Source organism: Trachemys scripta, chromosome 6, assembly GCF_013100865.1.
Source record: "Trachemys scripta elegans isolate TJP31775 chromosome 6, CAS_Tse_1.0, whole genome shotgun sequence".
In the NCBI taxonomy this organism is placed as follows: Eukaryota; Metazoa; Chordata; order Testudines; family Emydidae; genus Trachemys; species Trachemys scripta.
Window position 1 is genome coordinate 14250487 of NC_048303.1, and position 18427 is coordinate 14268913.

At 41.2% G+C, this 18427-nt stretch overlaps 1 protein-coding gene across 1 annotated transcript in view; it reads left to right on the plus strand.

Annotated features, from left to right (window-relative positions):
- The first annotated feature begins 965 nt into the window (after positions 1-965).
- Positions 966-18427, plus strand: part of ME2 (malic enzyme 2) — a 40978-nt gene continuing 23516 nt past the window's right edge. Inside the window, exons 1-2 of the mRNA XM_034774252.1 lie at positions 966-1143; positions 10786-10907. Coding sequence (XP_034630143.1) covers positions 10800-10907 — 108 coding nt within the window. The 5' untranslated portion in view covers positions 966-1143; positions 10786-10799. The remainder of the gene's footprint in view (positions 1144-10785; positions 10908-18427) is intronic.

The window sequence follows — 18427 nt, forward strand, 5'->3', positions numbered from 1 at the left end:
TATTAGTAAAAGTCATGGAGAGATCACAGGCAATAAACAAACATTCATGGCCCATGACCTGTCCATGAACTTTATTATAAATACTCCTAACTAAATCTTAGTTGGGAGCTGCTGCTCTGGGGGGCCCCTGGGGCCAGCCCCACTGCCTGCTGTTCAGGCTGTCCACGGGTCCCGCAGCACCAGCTGTTGCTCAGGTGGTCCCTAAGGCCGAGGCTGCCCGAGCAGTGGTTCATGGGGCTGGCCCCCAGGCTGCTCCAGTGGCAGCCAGCGCGGCTAAATGAAGGGCTACCCGAGCGTCTGGCTGTGGGGGCCACTCCAGCAGCGGCCAGTGTTGCTGTCTCGGGGCCACATGAGCAGCAGGTCCTGGGGTCAGCCACACTGGCTGCTGCAGAAGTCATGGAGGTCATGGAAAGTCACGGAATCTGTGACTTTTGCGACCTCCGTGACAGACGTGCAGCAGCCTTACTTATGTCTAAAGTTGGCTTGGTTTGGATGAACCCAGAAAGGCTTCACGCTCCTACCTCTCAAATGCCCCTTGTTTTAGTCCTGAAGTTCCCTACATTCCATGCACTGTGGTGTCCTCTCCCCTTCATGCCCCAGATCCCCCCACCCACTGCCCCATTTCCACCTGCCACCACCTCTGTCCCCCCATAATCACTCCTCCCACCCTCACCCCTTTTCCATCTCTCTGCAAATAACACCACCAACCTTCCCCCACCCTCGGTCTGTTCTTCATGGAGCCGAGGCTAAACCATCCCCCCACCACCTCCGTGTCCCTGCTCATCTCGCACGCTGATTGGCTGTCCCTATTGGCCTTATTAGCATCTTCAGCAACAGCTGCTCCCTCCCTCTCTCAGCCCCACCTCCCTGCCGGCGACGTTGGGAGCCCAATAGCGGAGCGTCATCCATCCGCCACCTCTCACTAGTTGAGTTGAATTGTCAGTCAGAGGGAACGCCCCGCCCTCTGGAGTGTCCCTCCCAGGCTCTGCCCTGTCTGCTTCATTCCGTGCAGGGCACCGAGGGGGAAGGGTCTCTGGCGGAGGAGAACTGCTGGCTGGTGCAGAGACCGAGGTCGGTTCAAGTCCTGGGGCAGCATCACACAGAGGGCAGCAGCAGGAGGAAGAGGTAGCAGCTCCTGCCCTGGTAATTATTTTCCCTTTCAATATTAAGAGCATTATAAGTCTTTTAAGGACCTATTTTGGGACATTTTGTACAAGACTTTGTTTCCTGATCATTTCCTTCCTGAATCTCTTCCTCCTTAGGAGGTGTGTGTGTGTGTGTCTGTCTGTCTGTCATCGGTGAGAGCCGCAGTGTTTGGTTCAGGCTGTGGTCAAGATTATAATTAAACTGAAGCCTGGGCTGCTGTTATTTATTATTGCAGTCACAGCCTTCACAAATACCAGCATTATAGGCAGCACTTCTGAGGGAGCAGTTCTGTTATAATAAATCCTGCTTGCTCTGTCCTGTTATAACAGGAGCATCGCTGCTACACCTATAAGCCACTTTCACATTGATGTAGGATGATGAGGGTTCTGTGTGTCTTGCTACTGCTAAACTGTCCCTGCCTAAGGATGGCTTACTCACAAGATGCCTCTGGAGAGCAAATTGGTTCTGCAATTAGATTGCACTGAAAATTATTTCCCCTTTAGCGAGAGTACCGTTCCTCCTGCTCACAAAGGCTTTGTTCTCGCTCCACTTCCTGCAAACTACTCCATTCAAATACCGCCTCTTGAGATTAAACCGTTTGAGTAACTATGGGAGCTGCTTGCAGTCTTCTGGATCTCTTGCTGGTATCTAATATTCCCTCTGCTCACCCAGGAAGGGAGTGTTTCCCCCAGACAGGCAGCTTCCTTGTCAACAACTTAATCTTTTTATGAAAGGAAGCAAGAAGTATGTTGTTAACACAGTAAAACGGGTTGGTTATTCATGTGTTCTTTTTTCCAGAATAGCAAAAGTAAGAATGCAAACGACAAACTAATCAGTTGCAAGACTTTGCTGATGTAAATAGAAACCTCTTGAGTCAGGCCAGTGTGAAAAGACACTTAGATACTGTTGAAATATCTGAAGCCCTGTCCCTGAGCTGACAGTTTGTGTGCTGACATTGAACCTGGAATTAATTTTTATGGCAGAGCCATAAAGCACTGAAAGTAAACGTTCAAAATTAGTGGAAATGCTGATGCAGCATTTGAGTAGGAAATGTTAGTCCGGTTGGTATTTTTAGAACTAGCTTCTGCAAGCCTTGGTTTTACCTGTCTTTGTCTATCTGGTAAAATAAATGTCAGTGATGATTTGAAATGCCATTGTTGCATTCTTGTTAGATTTCATTTTATTATTACACTGTTCGTTTAGATGCTTGTGTTCTGTATGAGTAAAATTGAGAAAGTGAAGTAATAGCATTAACCAGTAGTCAGTTAAAAGAAACTCTTTTAAGATCTGATGAAGCTATGGTAGACGAACTATTCTTCGTTCCAGAAAAATGTTACCATTGTGACAATTGAATATCTGCTTTGTTGATGTGTGTATGTACATATATGTGGTCATGAGCTTGTTATGCTCAGTTTTTAATATATAAGGGCCTTCTATGCTCATCGTGACTCCCTGGAAAGAACATACGTTGGTGTCATTTGGATTCGCTGGGTGATACCTGACAAGAAACTAGAAGCTTGTCTCATATAAACGGAGAATGTGATGAAACTACAAATTGTAAGCTCTTTGGGACAGGGACTGTCCTTTTTTGTTCTGGGTTTGTACAGCACCAAACACAATGGGGCCTCAGGGTTGGTCCACACTAACCCCCCAGTTCGAACTAAGATACGCAACTTCAGCTATGTGAATAACGTAGCTGAAGTCGAAGTATCTTACTTCGAACTACATGGTACTTACCGCGGGTCCACACGCGGCAGGCAGGCTCCCCCGTTGATGCCGCGTACTCCTCTTGCGGAGCAGGAGTACCGGTGTCGACGGCGAGCACTTCCGGGATCGATTTATCACGTCTTGTCTAGACGTGATAAATCGATCCCAGAAGATCGATTGCTTACCTCCGGGTTCGGCGGTAAAGTATAGACGTACCCTTAGCCTATGACTAGGGCTCGTAGGCTCTAAAAGCCATTGTCATTGCATATATAGCATGCTGTGCTTCCATGGGTGCTCATTAAATGTTCTACTAGATTGCAACAGAAGTTTCCATTTCAACAGTAACAATGGAGGGAACCATTTCCAACTGTTGCATGAGCTGGTATCTAATTTAGGTATGTGTTTTCAGAGTCTTTTTGTTGTTCAGGAGGGAACACATTTTAAAAAGACGTATTTGGCTGTTCAGTATGTTTGGAATGACTGAGCCTTGCTTATAACAGTGAATCGTTCCCATGTTGCTGCTATTTAGACTACATCTAATTTTAGCATGCAACCCAAATAGGCTCCGTTCTGGGCTTTTCTGCAGAAGAGTATTTTCTCTTCCACGCGTAGGGTAGCTATGGAACTGCTACTGGAACAGGATGGAGCAATGACCATGGATCCTCTGGTTTTGTTTCATTCCTCCCCCACTGTGTCCCCTGTCTGTTGCAGTGCTGTGAGTCCAGGGAATACCTCAGAATATTGTTCTGAAAACTTACTGTCTCTCCCCAGCCGGCTTTTTGCAGTGAAACCGTGCTGGTTCTGCTGGGTTAAGGCCCTTCACGCTTGAAGGAAGCCTCATGAGCAGTTCACTATCCACAATCCTTATGAGAATTCTTCAGACTAGGGCACCAATCCTTCACACGCTTATGCCAGTGCTTAACTTTCCTGCCATGAGACTTCCCATTGAAATCAGTGGAACTACTCATGGTAGTAGAGTTCAGCACATGCCTTTGCAGGCCTGAACCCTAAAACAGAACAGCACCTTCCACAAAATAGCGCTGTTGACACAAGGCAAGGCTGTTTTAGAACCCAAGAAGATCATTGTATTAAGAACTGCAGAACAGTAACTGCCAGATCAGTTACCCTATTAAAGACTTTTCTCACATTGGGTGGTGAGATAAGAGCTTTTATGAGCCTCTTGATATCTCTAGACATAGGCTTTCTCTACACTAGCACCTTTGTCAGTAAATCATTTGTCGGTCACGAGTGTGAAAAAAACCCACCCCCTTGACCGACATAAGTTTCAACGACAAAAGCACCAGTGTGGACAGCACTGTGTTGGCTGGAGACGCTCTCCTGCTGACATAGGTACCGCCAATTCCGGGGCAGGAGCACCCACAGAAATAAATAGTGGGTGCTTAGCACCCACCAGCTACAGCTGTTTGGTGTCCCCACTAAGCTAATTGGGGAGGGGCTTGGGGGAGGGTGGAGAGCAGTGAGTGGTGGGCGGGGGCTTTGGGGAGGGGGTGGAGTGGGGGTGGGAAGAGGCGGAGCCAGGGCAGAGCCTTGGGGGGGAGTGGGGGCGGGGCTTCGTGGCAGATCAGGGGTGGAGCACCCTCAGGGAAAACTAGAAGTCGATGCGTATGACTACTGCCTCTCATTGTGGATGGTTTCGTTATGCCGGCGGGAGAGCTCTCTCCGGTTGGCATAGAGCAGCTATATGGGAGACCTTACAACAGCGCAGCTGCATCGGGACAGCTGTGCCGCTGTAAGGTCTGTAGTGTAGTCATAGCCTTGTGATCTAGTACTTCTTTCTGTTTGGACTGTGAGAACTCTAGCTTATATCTAATGTCACAAGTAAAGTCTACATGTATCTTGCAATCTTCTTTTTTTTTTTTTTTTTAAATTGAACTGGTGGTATTTCCTGTGCTGAATGTCTCAAACTGTGTAGGTCAGAGGCATGTTCCACACATAAATACTTTAGATTTAGTGTTTCTCCTCCTTGTTGGAGATTACAGAACCACTATTGGATTGATTTGGTCATGCAATGATCAGGGAAAAATAGGTCTAAAATTCACCTGTGTCTCAGATGGCCTGTTTATTATTGCTGTTTGAGATAGTCAGCATCTGCAAATGCATTGTATAATATTTTCTAACTCTATAGCACCTTCTTTCATCTGAGAATCCCAAGGCACTTTACATATGTCAATTAAAACTGTGTTATAACTCCTGCGACGGGTACCAAAATATCCCCATTCTGTAGCTGGGGAAACTGAGCCACACAGCATTGAAATGACTAGCCCAGTGTCAGAGTGAATCAGTGGCAGAACATGGAATAGGATCCAGAACACTTGACTCCCAAATATGAACTCTCGGCTCTCTCATACATACACGTATGTAATTTAAGGCCAACCTTAAGTCAAATGAAAATTGCCCCATATCTCACACTCAGCAAAGCACTTTCCTCCAAGTGAAGTAGTCCTGATGGAATCTGCTAGGTGGAGGGAAGCTGTTCTGTTTTTTTAATAGACCTCTAAAGGGAAGTTCAGTCAGACCTGGAACTTGCCTAATTTCGTAATTGTAGTCTGCTTTATATCTGCTAAAATGATGAGGTGTGTGTGTGTGTGTGATACTTGGGAAGATTAGCCATGTTTAGTTAACAAAAGACTCCAGACCTCCATACCTGTGCCATGATTAGGCCCTTGGTTTTCAGTTTTTATTTTATTTAAATTTTCCCGAGAATTTATCAGTGTTTATTACCCTAACAACAAAAATGGGTGGAAATCAATGCAAAAAAAAGATTAATAATTTTTCTGGGTAAATATCAGAGTTTATTTTGGTGGATAGAAAGACAGGGGAAAGGTATTCAGTAGATTAATGCTTTGAATTCCATTTATCAATGTGGTTTGCTGCAGAACTAAAAGAGAACTCAAAACACAGTGCCACCTCTGAGTTTAAGAAAACATTACATCTCTAATCCCCAAATAAAACTTTTCATTTGAATAAACAGTTTACTGTTGTAGACTTGGAACTATTAGCCTATAGATATTTACATTTAATAATTGGGCCACACCATTTGCAGCGCATACACTCAACTTCACCCTTTTCTTGTTTTTTTAAACTTTTGAATATTTCCTCATGCTCTGAAATGTATTCTGATACAGATTTTCATTTTCTTCCCATTTTAGTATGTCAAATCTTTAAACTGTTATCTGCTAACAGCTTGAAATGTGTACATGGTGGGTGTGAGATTTATCAGTATGTTCAGATGCACACGCTCTTCAGAGCTTGCATGCGTGCCTGTTTGTTTATTGTGTGTATCTTCTAGATTAGCACATAGCCTTACTTCAACAGGCAGCTTTGCACATACCCACAGACTAATGTATTATCGTAATACATATATCTCATTCAATGTATTGTATTTTCCTAATAAAATACGTTATTTTTTATAGATTTGAATGATACAAAAGTCGGGTGAAAATCAGAAAAAAACTGAATAATACTTTTTGTAAAACCCAAGAAATTCTCAGTAAAAATTGGTTTAAACTGAAAGTAAAGGGGCTTAGCCATGATTCAGGACTGTACAGATTCACAAAACAATTGCTCCTGCTGTATGGGACTATGCTGGCTGGGCCAAAGGTGGTACTATGTAATAAACATTATGTTTTCCTTGAAACTCAGGAAGCTTAGCGAGTTTCACCCTATATTTAAAATGTTTATTACTGATTCTAGTTATTGATAAGTGCATTCTGTATACTAAAGGAAAATGGTACTAATTTGCTCATCCCAGCACTCTGAAATTTTGTATAGGAAGAAATACTTGAAATATTATTTTTATGATCAATTGTCATTGAAACTAAAGGATGGCTGCAAAGCCTTTGAACATGAATTGCAACTCTGCTGAAATTATTAGAAGTATTAAAGCTGTAATTCGTGACCCAGATAGCCTCAATGTTAATTGAAGCAGACTTTGCTTTAATTCGCTCTGGGAACTACATGATTCAATTGGGAATGTAATTGTACCTTTAAAAGTATAATGAATATTTTTCCCTAAAAGCAGCCTTTGAAATTTAACAAATCTATAATTGTGCTAACAAAAACATTTGCTTCTAGATAAGTGCACTTGTATAATACTAATCATTAGTTTGAACTGGCCAGATGCCTCCGGATAAGATACTCCACTGCAGAAAACGGTCATCCAATATGCTGAAGAATGTAGACTCAGTTAAACAGTGACACAATGTAAACAATATTGTGCTAAAAAATACTGGCTGTATTGAATCAAATCTGGTTGTATAACACAGTTCTGCTGAAAGGAAAAAGGAAAAAAAAGTCTAGTTTTGATTATGTGGACAGGTTTTAGATGGCATTTTATTCCTTTTTCAGTTCCTGTGTTCTCTCTTCTTATCCTTGTTCACAACTGCATCTCTGCTTATCTCTGCTTTCGCTTCCGTTTATATATATTTTTTTCTCACAATTGACTTCCTTCCTTCTTTGGGTTGTCTTATGTACCAAAACATCACCACCTCAACTCAGATCCCTCTTTAAAAACACTCTTCTAAAAAACCTTCCAGCACCCACTTACAAACTATCTAAAAGGTATTAGCACTGCCCTGGGATTGTTCTTCATCTGAACAGCTATTGTGCTGCAAATCCAAATTGTAATTTTACAGATGTTCAATCCTTCAGTTTCTCAGTTGGAAGGTCTGCCCCTTACTGAACTTTTATAAAGAAGTAAATAACTGTGGCTTTCATTTATATTTAAAAAAAAATAAGGTTAAGTTTTGCCTTTGAATATGTCTGTAACTCCCACTGAAGTTAAATTTTGTGGAGCAAGATTTAGGCCTTTATTTTAAAATGCAAAGGTCCATGTGAGCTGGAAATGAGGAAGTGAATTGAAGAGCATGGAACAAGGGAGGTCAGTTCAGGGGAATGATAAGAGAGATAGGATGAAATAGAAATGAATAAGTAATAGACCTGAGGAAGGATAGTTCAGGACAAAAAAAAGTGACTAATCCATTTTATTGGGATAAACAATACCTGGAATTAAATCTCCTGCATTCAGAAGAGGAAAGGGAGTACTGTTTAGTTCATAAGTGCTCATTCGTTGCAGTTAGGTAATTGAATTCAGTTACAGGGGGGTGTTTTGTTTGGCTTAATTATAGTTCCTTGTTTACGATATTTAGTATTGAGAAAATGAAACCAGTCTCAGACAATGCTGATGTATACTGTATTAAGGGTTACTTTTGCATTGCAATCTCAAATAATTTTTGGCTTCATATGTACAGAGCATTGATTTGAAATTGCATAATAATGGCAAACAAGTGGCTAGAATTTAACCTGTACTCAAAATTGAATTTGCCATGCCCAAACGATGACAGTGTTGTAGCATGAATTTAATTTTGTTTTATCAGACCCTGTTCTTTACAAAGTTATTTTTGACAGCACTGCTGATTAATTCTGACAGGCCAGCTGTGTTTAGTCGTCCACCACCACCACGTGAGGAATTACTCTGTGAAAAGCAGCATTTGTTTTTAATACTAACAAGACTTCCATTAGTCTGTCTACAAACACTAACTAATATACTTTACAACAAACCCACCGCACGTATGTGCTTCAAATCACACTTCCTTAAAGTGAAAGACCTATAGATACAAAGGAGCAGTGATTGAGAAACAGAGCACAGTTGCTGTGTAAATAGGGGTAGCGTTCTGCTACAGTAGAACCTCAGAGTTATTGGGAATGGAGGTTGTTCGTAACTCAGAACAAAACGTTATGGTTCTTTCAAAAGTTTACGGCTGAGCATTGACTTAATATAGCTTTGAAACTTTACTATGCAGAAGAAAAATGCTGCTTTTAACCATCTTATTTAAATGAAACAAGCACAGAAACAGTTTCCTTACCTTGTCAAATCTTTTTTTTTTAAACTTTCCCTTTATTTTTTTAGTAGTTTACATTTAACACAGCACTGTACTGTATTTGCCTTTGTTGTTGTTGTTTGTTCATTTTGTCTCTGCTGCTGCCTGATTGTGTACTTCCGGTTCCAAGTGAGGTGTGTGGTTGACCAGTCAGTTGGTAATTCTGGTGTTTATAACTCTACTCTGTGGGCAATGCAGAAATGCAAATATGTGGGGGGCAGAGAGGGAGATAATTTTCCTGGGCATTTTGTTAGATACTTTTGAATGGTTTTCAAGGAAGTTGTTATCATCAGATTATACTTTATGGTATTTCCCTTCCATCGTATAGTATTTAACAGCTGATTAGGTAATTTAAAAGACATTATAACTTCTGCTGCAAATATTCAAGTTATGTTTGATTAAGATAGTTTTTTTCCCTAATATCATTTGTGGTCCACCTATAAATCATTTAAAAAAATCCAAACCAGGTAGCATTTCACTATTCAAAAATGGTTTACACTCCTTTTGATAGTCTTGAATTTGTTACTAGGTAGTGGCTCCCTGTGCAACTTATTATTCAGTTAGTTTTGATCTCGTGAGCATATTATTGCTCACTTGAACAAATGTGTGTGCCTTATGAAAGCAAACGTGTGCATGTGAAAGCTAACCCAGCTCTGTATTTGACTGGGAAAGCCTGGCTTTGATGTAACACAGGAGCAAAGCATTAAAATATAACAAAAATCTGCTACCCCTGGCCCCGTACTGTGAAGTTCTGAGGATTATCAACACTGCATCCTTCATCTGTTGTCTTTTTAGACAGTAAGCTCTTTAGACTGTGTCTTTGTATGTGTTTGTATAGTTCCTGACACAATGGGCCACAATCCTATTTTAAACCTCTGGGATTGCAATTATTATTAAACATTTATATTATGGTGGTACTTAGAGGCCTATCAGGCCAGCACCTCACTGTGCTAGGTGCTGTACAAATGTCTAAGTGGTAGTTCCTGCCCCAAAGATCTTGCAATCTAACCGCAATCCAAATAATAATTGAACCAATGGGATCTGAGGACACTGAGCACTTCATAGGATTAGGTTCTAGGTTTGTAAGGTAACACAAACAGGATCTTTCAGGGAGGCTCTGGAAAATTACAGCCTGCAGAAATGCATTCCCACCAATTGTCCCAGTAGAGCTCCATTTTTTAAGGACTGAAATAAGAGTCTAGAGGTGGAAGAGACCTGTTAGTTTATCTGTTTTTTTGCCTATTTTACATTTACTAGTTTTTCTCTAGTCTAGTTTTAAATGTGCTAAGTAACAGGGTTTCCATTACTTCCATTAGAAGACTATAGCACATGCCAATATATTTTCTCTGTCTGGAAGTTTTTCCTGACATTCAGCCTACATTGTCCTTTTCTGTACTATCCTATATAATTCTCTCCTCCTTGGTGTTTACACTGATAGCAAGTTCATTGGTTGCCATTAAAAGGTCAGTATTGGCCAGCAGCAGTTTTCTGTTCTAAGTACAGAGTACAACTATCAGGTAATTCATGGCACATGCTGACTGAATACAGTCCCCAGTATAGTAATAAATGTACCAGCTTTCCAACATTCTGTCAACTCACGGTCTGTCTACATTGCTCACTAAGCCTGGGCTCTGACTCAAGTCTGAGCCCAACCACCACTTCTGTCCCCACGCAAATTAGTCTGACATGAGTCAGCAAGCACTCAGGACCTGGGTCTTAGGATGCTGATAGGGGGATAGAGCCCGAGTCCCACTGAGACTCAGGTCCAAGCCCTGTCATTTTGCTGTGTGCATGCAGCTCAAGCCACAAATCCAAGTCAGAAGGTGAGGACCCCCTTTCCCTCTTCTACAGAGATACTCTCCACTTTCTTCTTACTGGCTGCCACAAAATATTATTGGTTACAGCCTACGCCTCCCCAGGCTAGCACTATCTGATGTGTATCGGTTTCTCTCTCTCATGTTAGCAGGCATAGAAATGTGAACATGTGGTTAAGTGTCTTTATATTTGATTTATTTCATTTCCTTTTTCTCAGGTGAACTATAAGAAATGCTCTCCCGATTAAGAGTAGTTGCCACTCCCTGTGCACTGGCATGTCGCACCGTGCACACGAAAGAAAAAGGCAAGCCGCTGATGTTAAATCCAAGAACAAACAAGGTTAGTAGCGTGCATTTATCAAACATCTTATCTCCAGCTAGTAACAGTCCTGTGGACCTTGTTCTGGGATTGAAAATGATACTGATGTGAGGTCAGGGACTCTCTCTGTTCAGTGCTGGATCAGTGCCACAAAAGATATACAAGACTGAGGATTCAGTGGTGATTTAAAGTTTAATATCTTAGGGCTAGCAACAAAGACTTTCTGCCATTTTCACTCCTACAAATCCCTGATTTCCAATGGCATAACTAGGGCCCTACCAAATTCCTGGCTATGAAAAACACATCACTGACCGTGAAATCTGCTCTCCCCTGTGAAATCTGGTCTTTTGTGTGCTTTTACCCTATACTATATAGATTTCACGGGGGAGACCAGCGTTTCTCAAATTGGGGGGCCTGACCCAAAAGGGAGTTGCAGGGGGTCACAAGGTTATTTTAGGGGGGTTGCAGTATTGTCACCCTTCTGCGCTGCCTTCAGATCTGGGCGGCTGTTAGCCGGGCATCCAACTCTGAAGGCAGTGCCCCTCCAGCAGCAGCGCAGAAGTAAGGGTGGCAATACCATACCATGATTACTTTTGCGCTGCTGATGGTGGCGACTCTGCCTTCAGAGCTGGGTGCCCAGCTAACAGCCACTGCTCTCTAGTTGCCCAGCGCCATCCCCAGCAGCAGTGCAGAAGTAAGGGTAGCAGTACTGCAACTTCCCCAACAATAACCTTGTGAACCCCCGCTACACACACAACTCCTTTGTGGATCAGGACCCTTAAAATTGCAACACCCTGAAATATCAGATTTAAATAGCTGAACTCATGAAATTTACAATTTTTTAAATCTTATGACTCTGAAATTGACCAAAATGGACCATGAATTTATATTTCCATCCCCCATCATGAATTAAAAATCCCATCTTTCTGATTATCCTCTTGCTTTTGTCAAGTTGAATTCCAACTTGGCTTTAGTATTTCAAGAAATACTAAAGCTCAAGACCAATATTTTATATCTGTGATACCAGCTTGGAATCTTGTCTTTCCAGTGGTAGAAAGTATTAACCTCTAACTCTAAGTCCTCTTAGTTGTCCGTGGGCTAGAACTAAGCCATCTCAGTGTGAAACACCCCCATGAAGAGGGCCAGCAAAAGGTCTTCACACAACTTAGAAACAGGGTTTAAGTGGGACTAAAGTTGTATGTTGACATTGTGTTGGCCCTCTGCATTGGGGAGGAATTTCACCCTAAGAAAACAGCCTCTTAACTGCAGAAGAAGATTTTTCAAGGGCAGCTGCAATCCATGAGGACAATGAAACTCTCAAGAGGTAAGATAGGGGTAATGGGAGCTGAAGACAGACTTTTTTGGCAGCTGGTCCAAGGCTGTGAACTCCCTTCTGTAAGAGATGAGGAAGATCACAAACTTGATTGGCTTGGAGGAAAGTATAACACCTGTCTCTTTGTTGCATCCTACCCATAATAGGAGAAAAAAATTCATTACTCTGCTGCTCCTGGAATGGTGGAGAAAAGAATCGTGAGATATAACGAGTGACTCCTAACTACCCCTGAAAGGAGAGGGAGAAGACAAAACATATGTCTTTGTTCAGACCACTTACGTGGATTTATATAATTTGATAGGGTGCTCAGATACCACAGGGATGAGTACTGTATAAACACCTAGACAGATAGAGATCTCTAGTGCTTTGAAACTGAGCGCCTGCTAAAATCATGTCGAAAGTGAAGTGGGAGTGGAGCGTGAGGAGAATTATGTGATTTGTCAAGGTACAAAATCTTGTGACTTCTCCGAGCTAAAAGCTCTTGGCAGACCTGTGGAAATTATTTCAAAGCCCTCAAGCTTTTCCAAGCACTGGTTGTGCACCAATGGTCAGAAAGGAAAACAATACATGATTGCTTGTGGCAGTAGCTTCTACATTTTGTTTTTGAAGGCTGTAGTTTTATGATAAATGCAGCAAAATGTAATATTTGAAGGGAAGAAATTTGTTGTCGCACTTAATTCACAGTATCAATTTTGACTCAGACAAATGACAATGAAATAAAGAACCTTCTGGTCTATGAGGAGTCTGTTATCCTAGGTGATACCACTTGTCTGTTAGGGAACAAGTAGCAATACTAAATGGGGTCCCTTGTTCAGCAGCTCAGCAGAGAAATTAATGTCTGACTAGGGATGGAAATTGATTTACCCTTGCAACTGTAAACTGTCTTGCTGTATTGGAGATGAGACCAATGATTGGGGTGGTGTGAGGAAAAATTGCACTGCTGCACCTGATGCATGGATAAATAATAGACTTCTGTATCCATTATTGTGAACCTGCTGAGATTGTCATCTCATTGTAGGATCTTTTGTTGGCAGGTCTAGTTGTGTTGCTATCACATTCACTTATGTTACTTAATATTTTGTCTCCCTTACCACTTGAGACTTGGAACCCATAATAATGGGGACTAAATGTCATATTAAAAGCTGTAAGATGCCAACTGATGAAATTTGCAGACCCAGATCCCAACCCCCCACCTTTTGTGACCATTAAACTTCCCACCCCAGAACTCCTCCACCTGCTTCACTGCTTGGCAAACACAAGAATTTAATTGCTCTTACCTTTTCGCCCATGAACTGGTTCCCACAGGTGCCAAATGCATAAATTAACTGAATTTGTTTGTTTCAAAATGACAGGTTTCAGAGTAGTCCAGCTTTCAAGTTCTATTGTTAAGGCAGCCCAGGAAAGGTCAAAAGCTATACTGGTAATGTCCTTGTCACTTCAACCAAACAATTGCAGAACATACTGTAACTGCATGAACCTATCTTTACATTCTTCCATGATGTTTGCCATTGCAAAGTGCTCTATGACAAGGACTCCAATTACAATCACTTAACTTTAAAGGCCTCTTGTTATGTCAGTGTTAACTGCTGTGTAAAAATAAGTAAGCTTGTTTGCTGCTTGGAATATAGTTAACCAAATACATTTGTTTACTATAGTCAACTATAAATGTTGTTACAGTATTCACTATTTGTATTGTGTTAGTGCCTACCAGTATCAGTCATGGACCAGGGCCTCATTATGCTAGGCAGTGTACAAAGGCAGTACAAAAAGATGCTCTCTGCCCTAAAGAGCTTACAATCTAAGTACACCTCTACCCCGATATAATGCTGTCCTCGGGAGCCAAAAAATCTTACCGTGTTATAGGTGAAACTGTGTTATATTGAACTTGCTTTGATTTGCCGGAGCGCGCAGCCCCGCCCCCCCGGAGCTCTGCTTTACCGCATTATATCCGAATTTGTGTTATATCGGGTCGCATTATGTCGGGGTAGAGGTGTATAAGCAAAGAGGCAACAGATAGATACAGACTGAGAGATCAGGGAGGAGAAGGAAAATAATTGTTTAGCAGGTGGTTTGAGGATTCCTGAGATTAAAAACATACTGTAGTTCTAACTTTTAAAGATGGCCTCACTTGTTTTGAAGGTTTATTATCTGTTCTTGAAGGGACCTAAATGCAAAGAGGAGTTAAACTATAAAATCTGCAACTTGTTCTCCTTTTCTATTCGAGAAGGTGTTTAGACATGTCAAAAATGTATGTAGGCTTTAGACTTACAATTCATTTACCTTAGTTCAGTCATCCACCTCAAAGCTGCTGAATTTTTTGTAGACGTGATGCCTTTGAGTGTTTCAAGGGAAAATAAAACCAACCTAGATTGTTCAATTAGAAGACCAACAGTTTAACAAAATATCTCCAGTTGAGTAATTAGTGACAGTGCACAGTCTAGATCAGGGGTTCTCACAAGAAATATTTTTGGTGGCCTCAGAGTGTGGCTGGTGGCCTTACTGATACTTTTTCCTAAAATATTTGATTAACTTAAGGAAAAACTAATAAATAGCATATATACACATCCACATCATTGTTTTTTGTAGATATTACTGTGAAAAGTTATATTTGTATGTTTGTTAATATCAATCACTTTTCACAGGTCACTTAGTAGCTATCTGGAAGGCTGTGAAAAGTGATACTTGCATGTTTGTTAATGTCACTTTTCTCAGCAAGTCCCAGGACAAATTAAGCTCTGAATGGGGGAGGAGGGGTCGGAGGCAGAGGCAGTGGGGGACATGGTAGAATGGATGTAGGCCGGGAGAGGCAGTGGGGTGATGCAGGGGTGGGTGTGGAGCCAGGAAGGCAGTGGAAATGGTAGGTGAACAATTACAATCCATCATGCTGGTGACTTCAGCTTTGCCAAATCAGCATGTGATTGGAAATAAGTTCTAAAGGATGCGAACAGCTCAGGTGATCAGTGATGGTATGCAGAGATTTCAGCATGTAAGTGACTGGTTCATATTCAGCCTAGATCATTAACGAGTGAGAGTTATTGCCTGCTATCTGATGGCTGTTTGGTGGCCTTTGTGAAGTATATCAAACAAACGGAGGTTTAACTATAACAGTTGGCATCCTTGCTGCAGGTCTCACCAGAGAGGTTAAGCATTGGGCACAGAGACGAAATTAACTAGTAGCTTTATGTCAGAGTGTGAGATATGTTGATGGGAAATTCTGGAAAGCTTATGCTAATGTTGTCCGAGTTTGATACCTTCTGTGACATTAGTGTTGTCAATCCATCACCTTCCACAAGCACTACATTTAAGTGAAAAATATGGGGAAAGGAAGGAAACCCCAGGAAAAACATATTTCCTGTGCTGTATTTAAGCAACCAGTCAACTATGATTATAAAGGTTATGTGAGACATAAAATAGACATTCATTCATGTGAGTGAACCTTGTTAATTTGCGCTGATGACTGAAGACTTGTTGTAGAACAGTGAACTTTGTGAATTAGCAAGTAAACAACCAAGCACAATTAAAACAAATACTACCTAGCTCTTCTATACCTCTTTGCATCAGTAGATCTCAAAACACTTCATAATCTTTAATGGATTTATCCTTTTAGCACCCCTGTAAGGGAGGGAAGTGCTATTACCTGCATTTTATAGATGGGGAACTGGGGAACAGATCACACACACAAATACACCATCCATCGCAAAATGTACTTTATACATCTCTTTTGACAAGTGTAGCTGAGTTTTATTTTGAATGAGACTACTTTACAATATATTAATGTGCTGTAAAATTTTATGGAAGTGGTTTAATATTAAAATGAGAACTCACTGTTGTATTCTGCTATTAAATCTAAGGGGGCTTTTATTTTTTGTTAAGAAATACAAGGTCTGGAAAATGAGAGTTAATGAAGCTCTGGTGTGAGTGTATTTGTATACTGCGTCTGTATTACAGAAACTTTGAATGAATTCTAATTAAGAATAATCATTTATATTAGCTTTGCAAAATGGTCATGAGCATTTACCAGCTCTGGTACAAAATACATTCACCCAATCCCTACCACTGGTAATAATTTTAAAAGCCATCAGTATATTCTCACGTATCAATTTCCTCCATTTCCCCCCTCAAAAAATGCCAAGCCTTCTTACCTAATGGTGTTAGAACAGTCAGTCCTGCAGAATTTTGCTCACCTGGTCACCTTCACGTAAAGTGGATGAATGCAATGTTATAAGGCTGATTTGTATAGCACCATGCAGTTAGCGGAGTAGTTGTCAGCTAGGAGGGCCAGAGTAAGAACAGGTCCCTGTGCCAAAGAGTTTATGGATGAAGGCACAGTACAGAATGCACAGACATGCCTATGGCTTCACTATGTCCGCAAGAGAACAAAGTGCTGCTTTTGATTTTGAAGCAGTATGTTGTAATGGTGGGTAGAAGCGTAGTTAATGTTTGTCGACTACTCTTTAGGTTGTGGTATCCTACACTGTGCTGGGTGATTTCCAGTACACAGGAAGATATAGTCTCTGCCCTGAGTGTACAGTCTAAAAAGGACACCTCTCTTTTCTTGGATCTCTGAATTGGAAAGAGGATTAGGACACTAATCTAGGTGAAAGTCAGGGCAGAGAACAATGGAGGTGGACACCTTGAGCAGGAGAAGAGAGGCTGGGGTCAAGTAAAGAAAGTGACCACTGGGGACCTATTGCTGCATCATGCTGAGCACCTTTTCAGAGCTGCTTAGGCCCCTCGGCTCCTATTGAAGTTATTGTGAACGGAGGGTGATCATCACCTCTGAGGAGGTAAGCAGCGTGCTGCCGGATTGGCAGGAAGGAGAGGGTGAGAATAGGAAAAGAGGAAGGGTAGTTAAAAAGCATAATGTATGAGAGAAAACAAGTGAAGGCAGGTCCCTGGAAGATCTTGATAGAGCTGTTCTAGACTGGATATGGTCACATCCTCATTTTTGTGGGTGAGGGAAAAGGAGGAGGAGCGAATAGAGTGGACATAAGTGCAGTAGGAGAAATAGCCAAAATATTGCATCGTTGGCTTCAGGGATTGACCAGAAATTAAGATGCATCTCTGAATGTGAAGACTCGAGTTGTCCAGATATACAATGTGGGAAACTGTAGTGTTGTTTAAAAAAAATTCTAACATGTTAACACTGCAGTCACTCAAGCAACACTGAACTTCCAGGATGTCTGTAGACTGGGGGGTAGGGAGGAAAGCAAGTAAACAAGGGTGGATAGCTATTAAAAAATATATATCAAACAAGCCTTGAGATTTTCATAAGGAACCAGAAGACTTGTGGTCACAAGGGGGAATTAAGAGAATGTCATGCCTAAGTATTTATGGTCTCAGTGGTAATTGAGTAAATTGTTTTAAGGGACCTAACCAAGAACTTTGACTGAGGTAATGTACTTTTCACTGGTGGATAGTTCCATATGGTTATGGATAAAATGTTAGCTTGAACTACCATGGTACACAGCTAAAGGTACTCTCGGGTTACAGTGTATTAAAAAAATTGGATAGACATTCAAGGTGTTATTGATCCATGTTTTATATACCTTCTGAAGTGATAGATTGTGCTTTGTTCCTTCACATCAAGAATCTTCATGATGCTTTTACTTTTGTAGTGCCTAAAATATGGTGAAAATATTGTTACTGTTTTCCAGTTGTTAATTTCAGATTCCGCACCTGTTTCATTGATGATAAATGTGGAGTTTGAGGGATGGTCATGTAATAGGGCATGAATTGCTGCACAGTAATGAATTAATTGGACAGTTCAAAAAATCAGGAGTTATTTGATATATATACGCTGGCAAAGTTCATTTTCACATAACTTTCCGGATACGTTTAGCTCTATGGAATGCACTAAAAGTATTACATAGGGAGTAAAAATGAAAAAAAGATGAATTTAGTTTAAAAAAAATGATGACTATTGAAAGTGAACAATTCACACGTAAACTATAGATTGAAATTTGTTTTTATAAAATATTGGATTATAACTAGTACACTTTCAGAAATCAGGATCTGTTTGTAGATAACTCACAAACAGAAAAAGGGATAAATTCATTAATTTACTATCAATAAATCTACCAGCCTGAAGGTTTAGTCTTACCAAACAACAACAACCAGCCATCTATACTGCTGGTTAGATACTTGAAATTCACCATAGAATCATAGAATCATAGAATATCAGAGTTGGAAGGGACCTCAAGAGGTC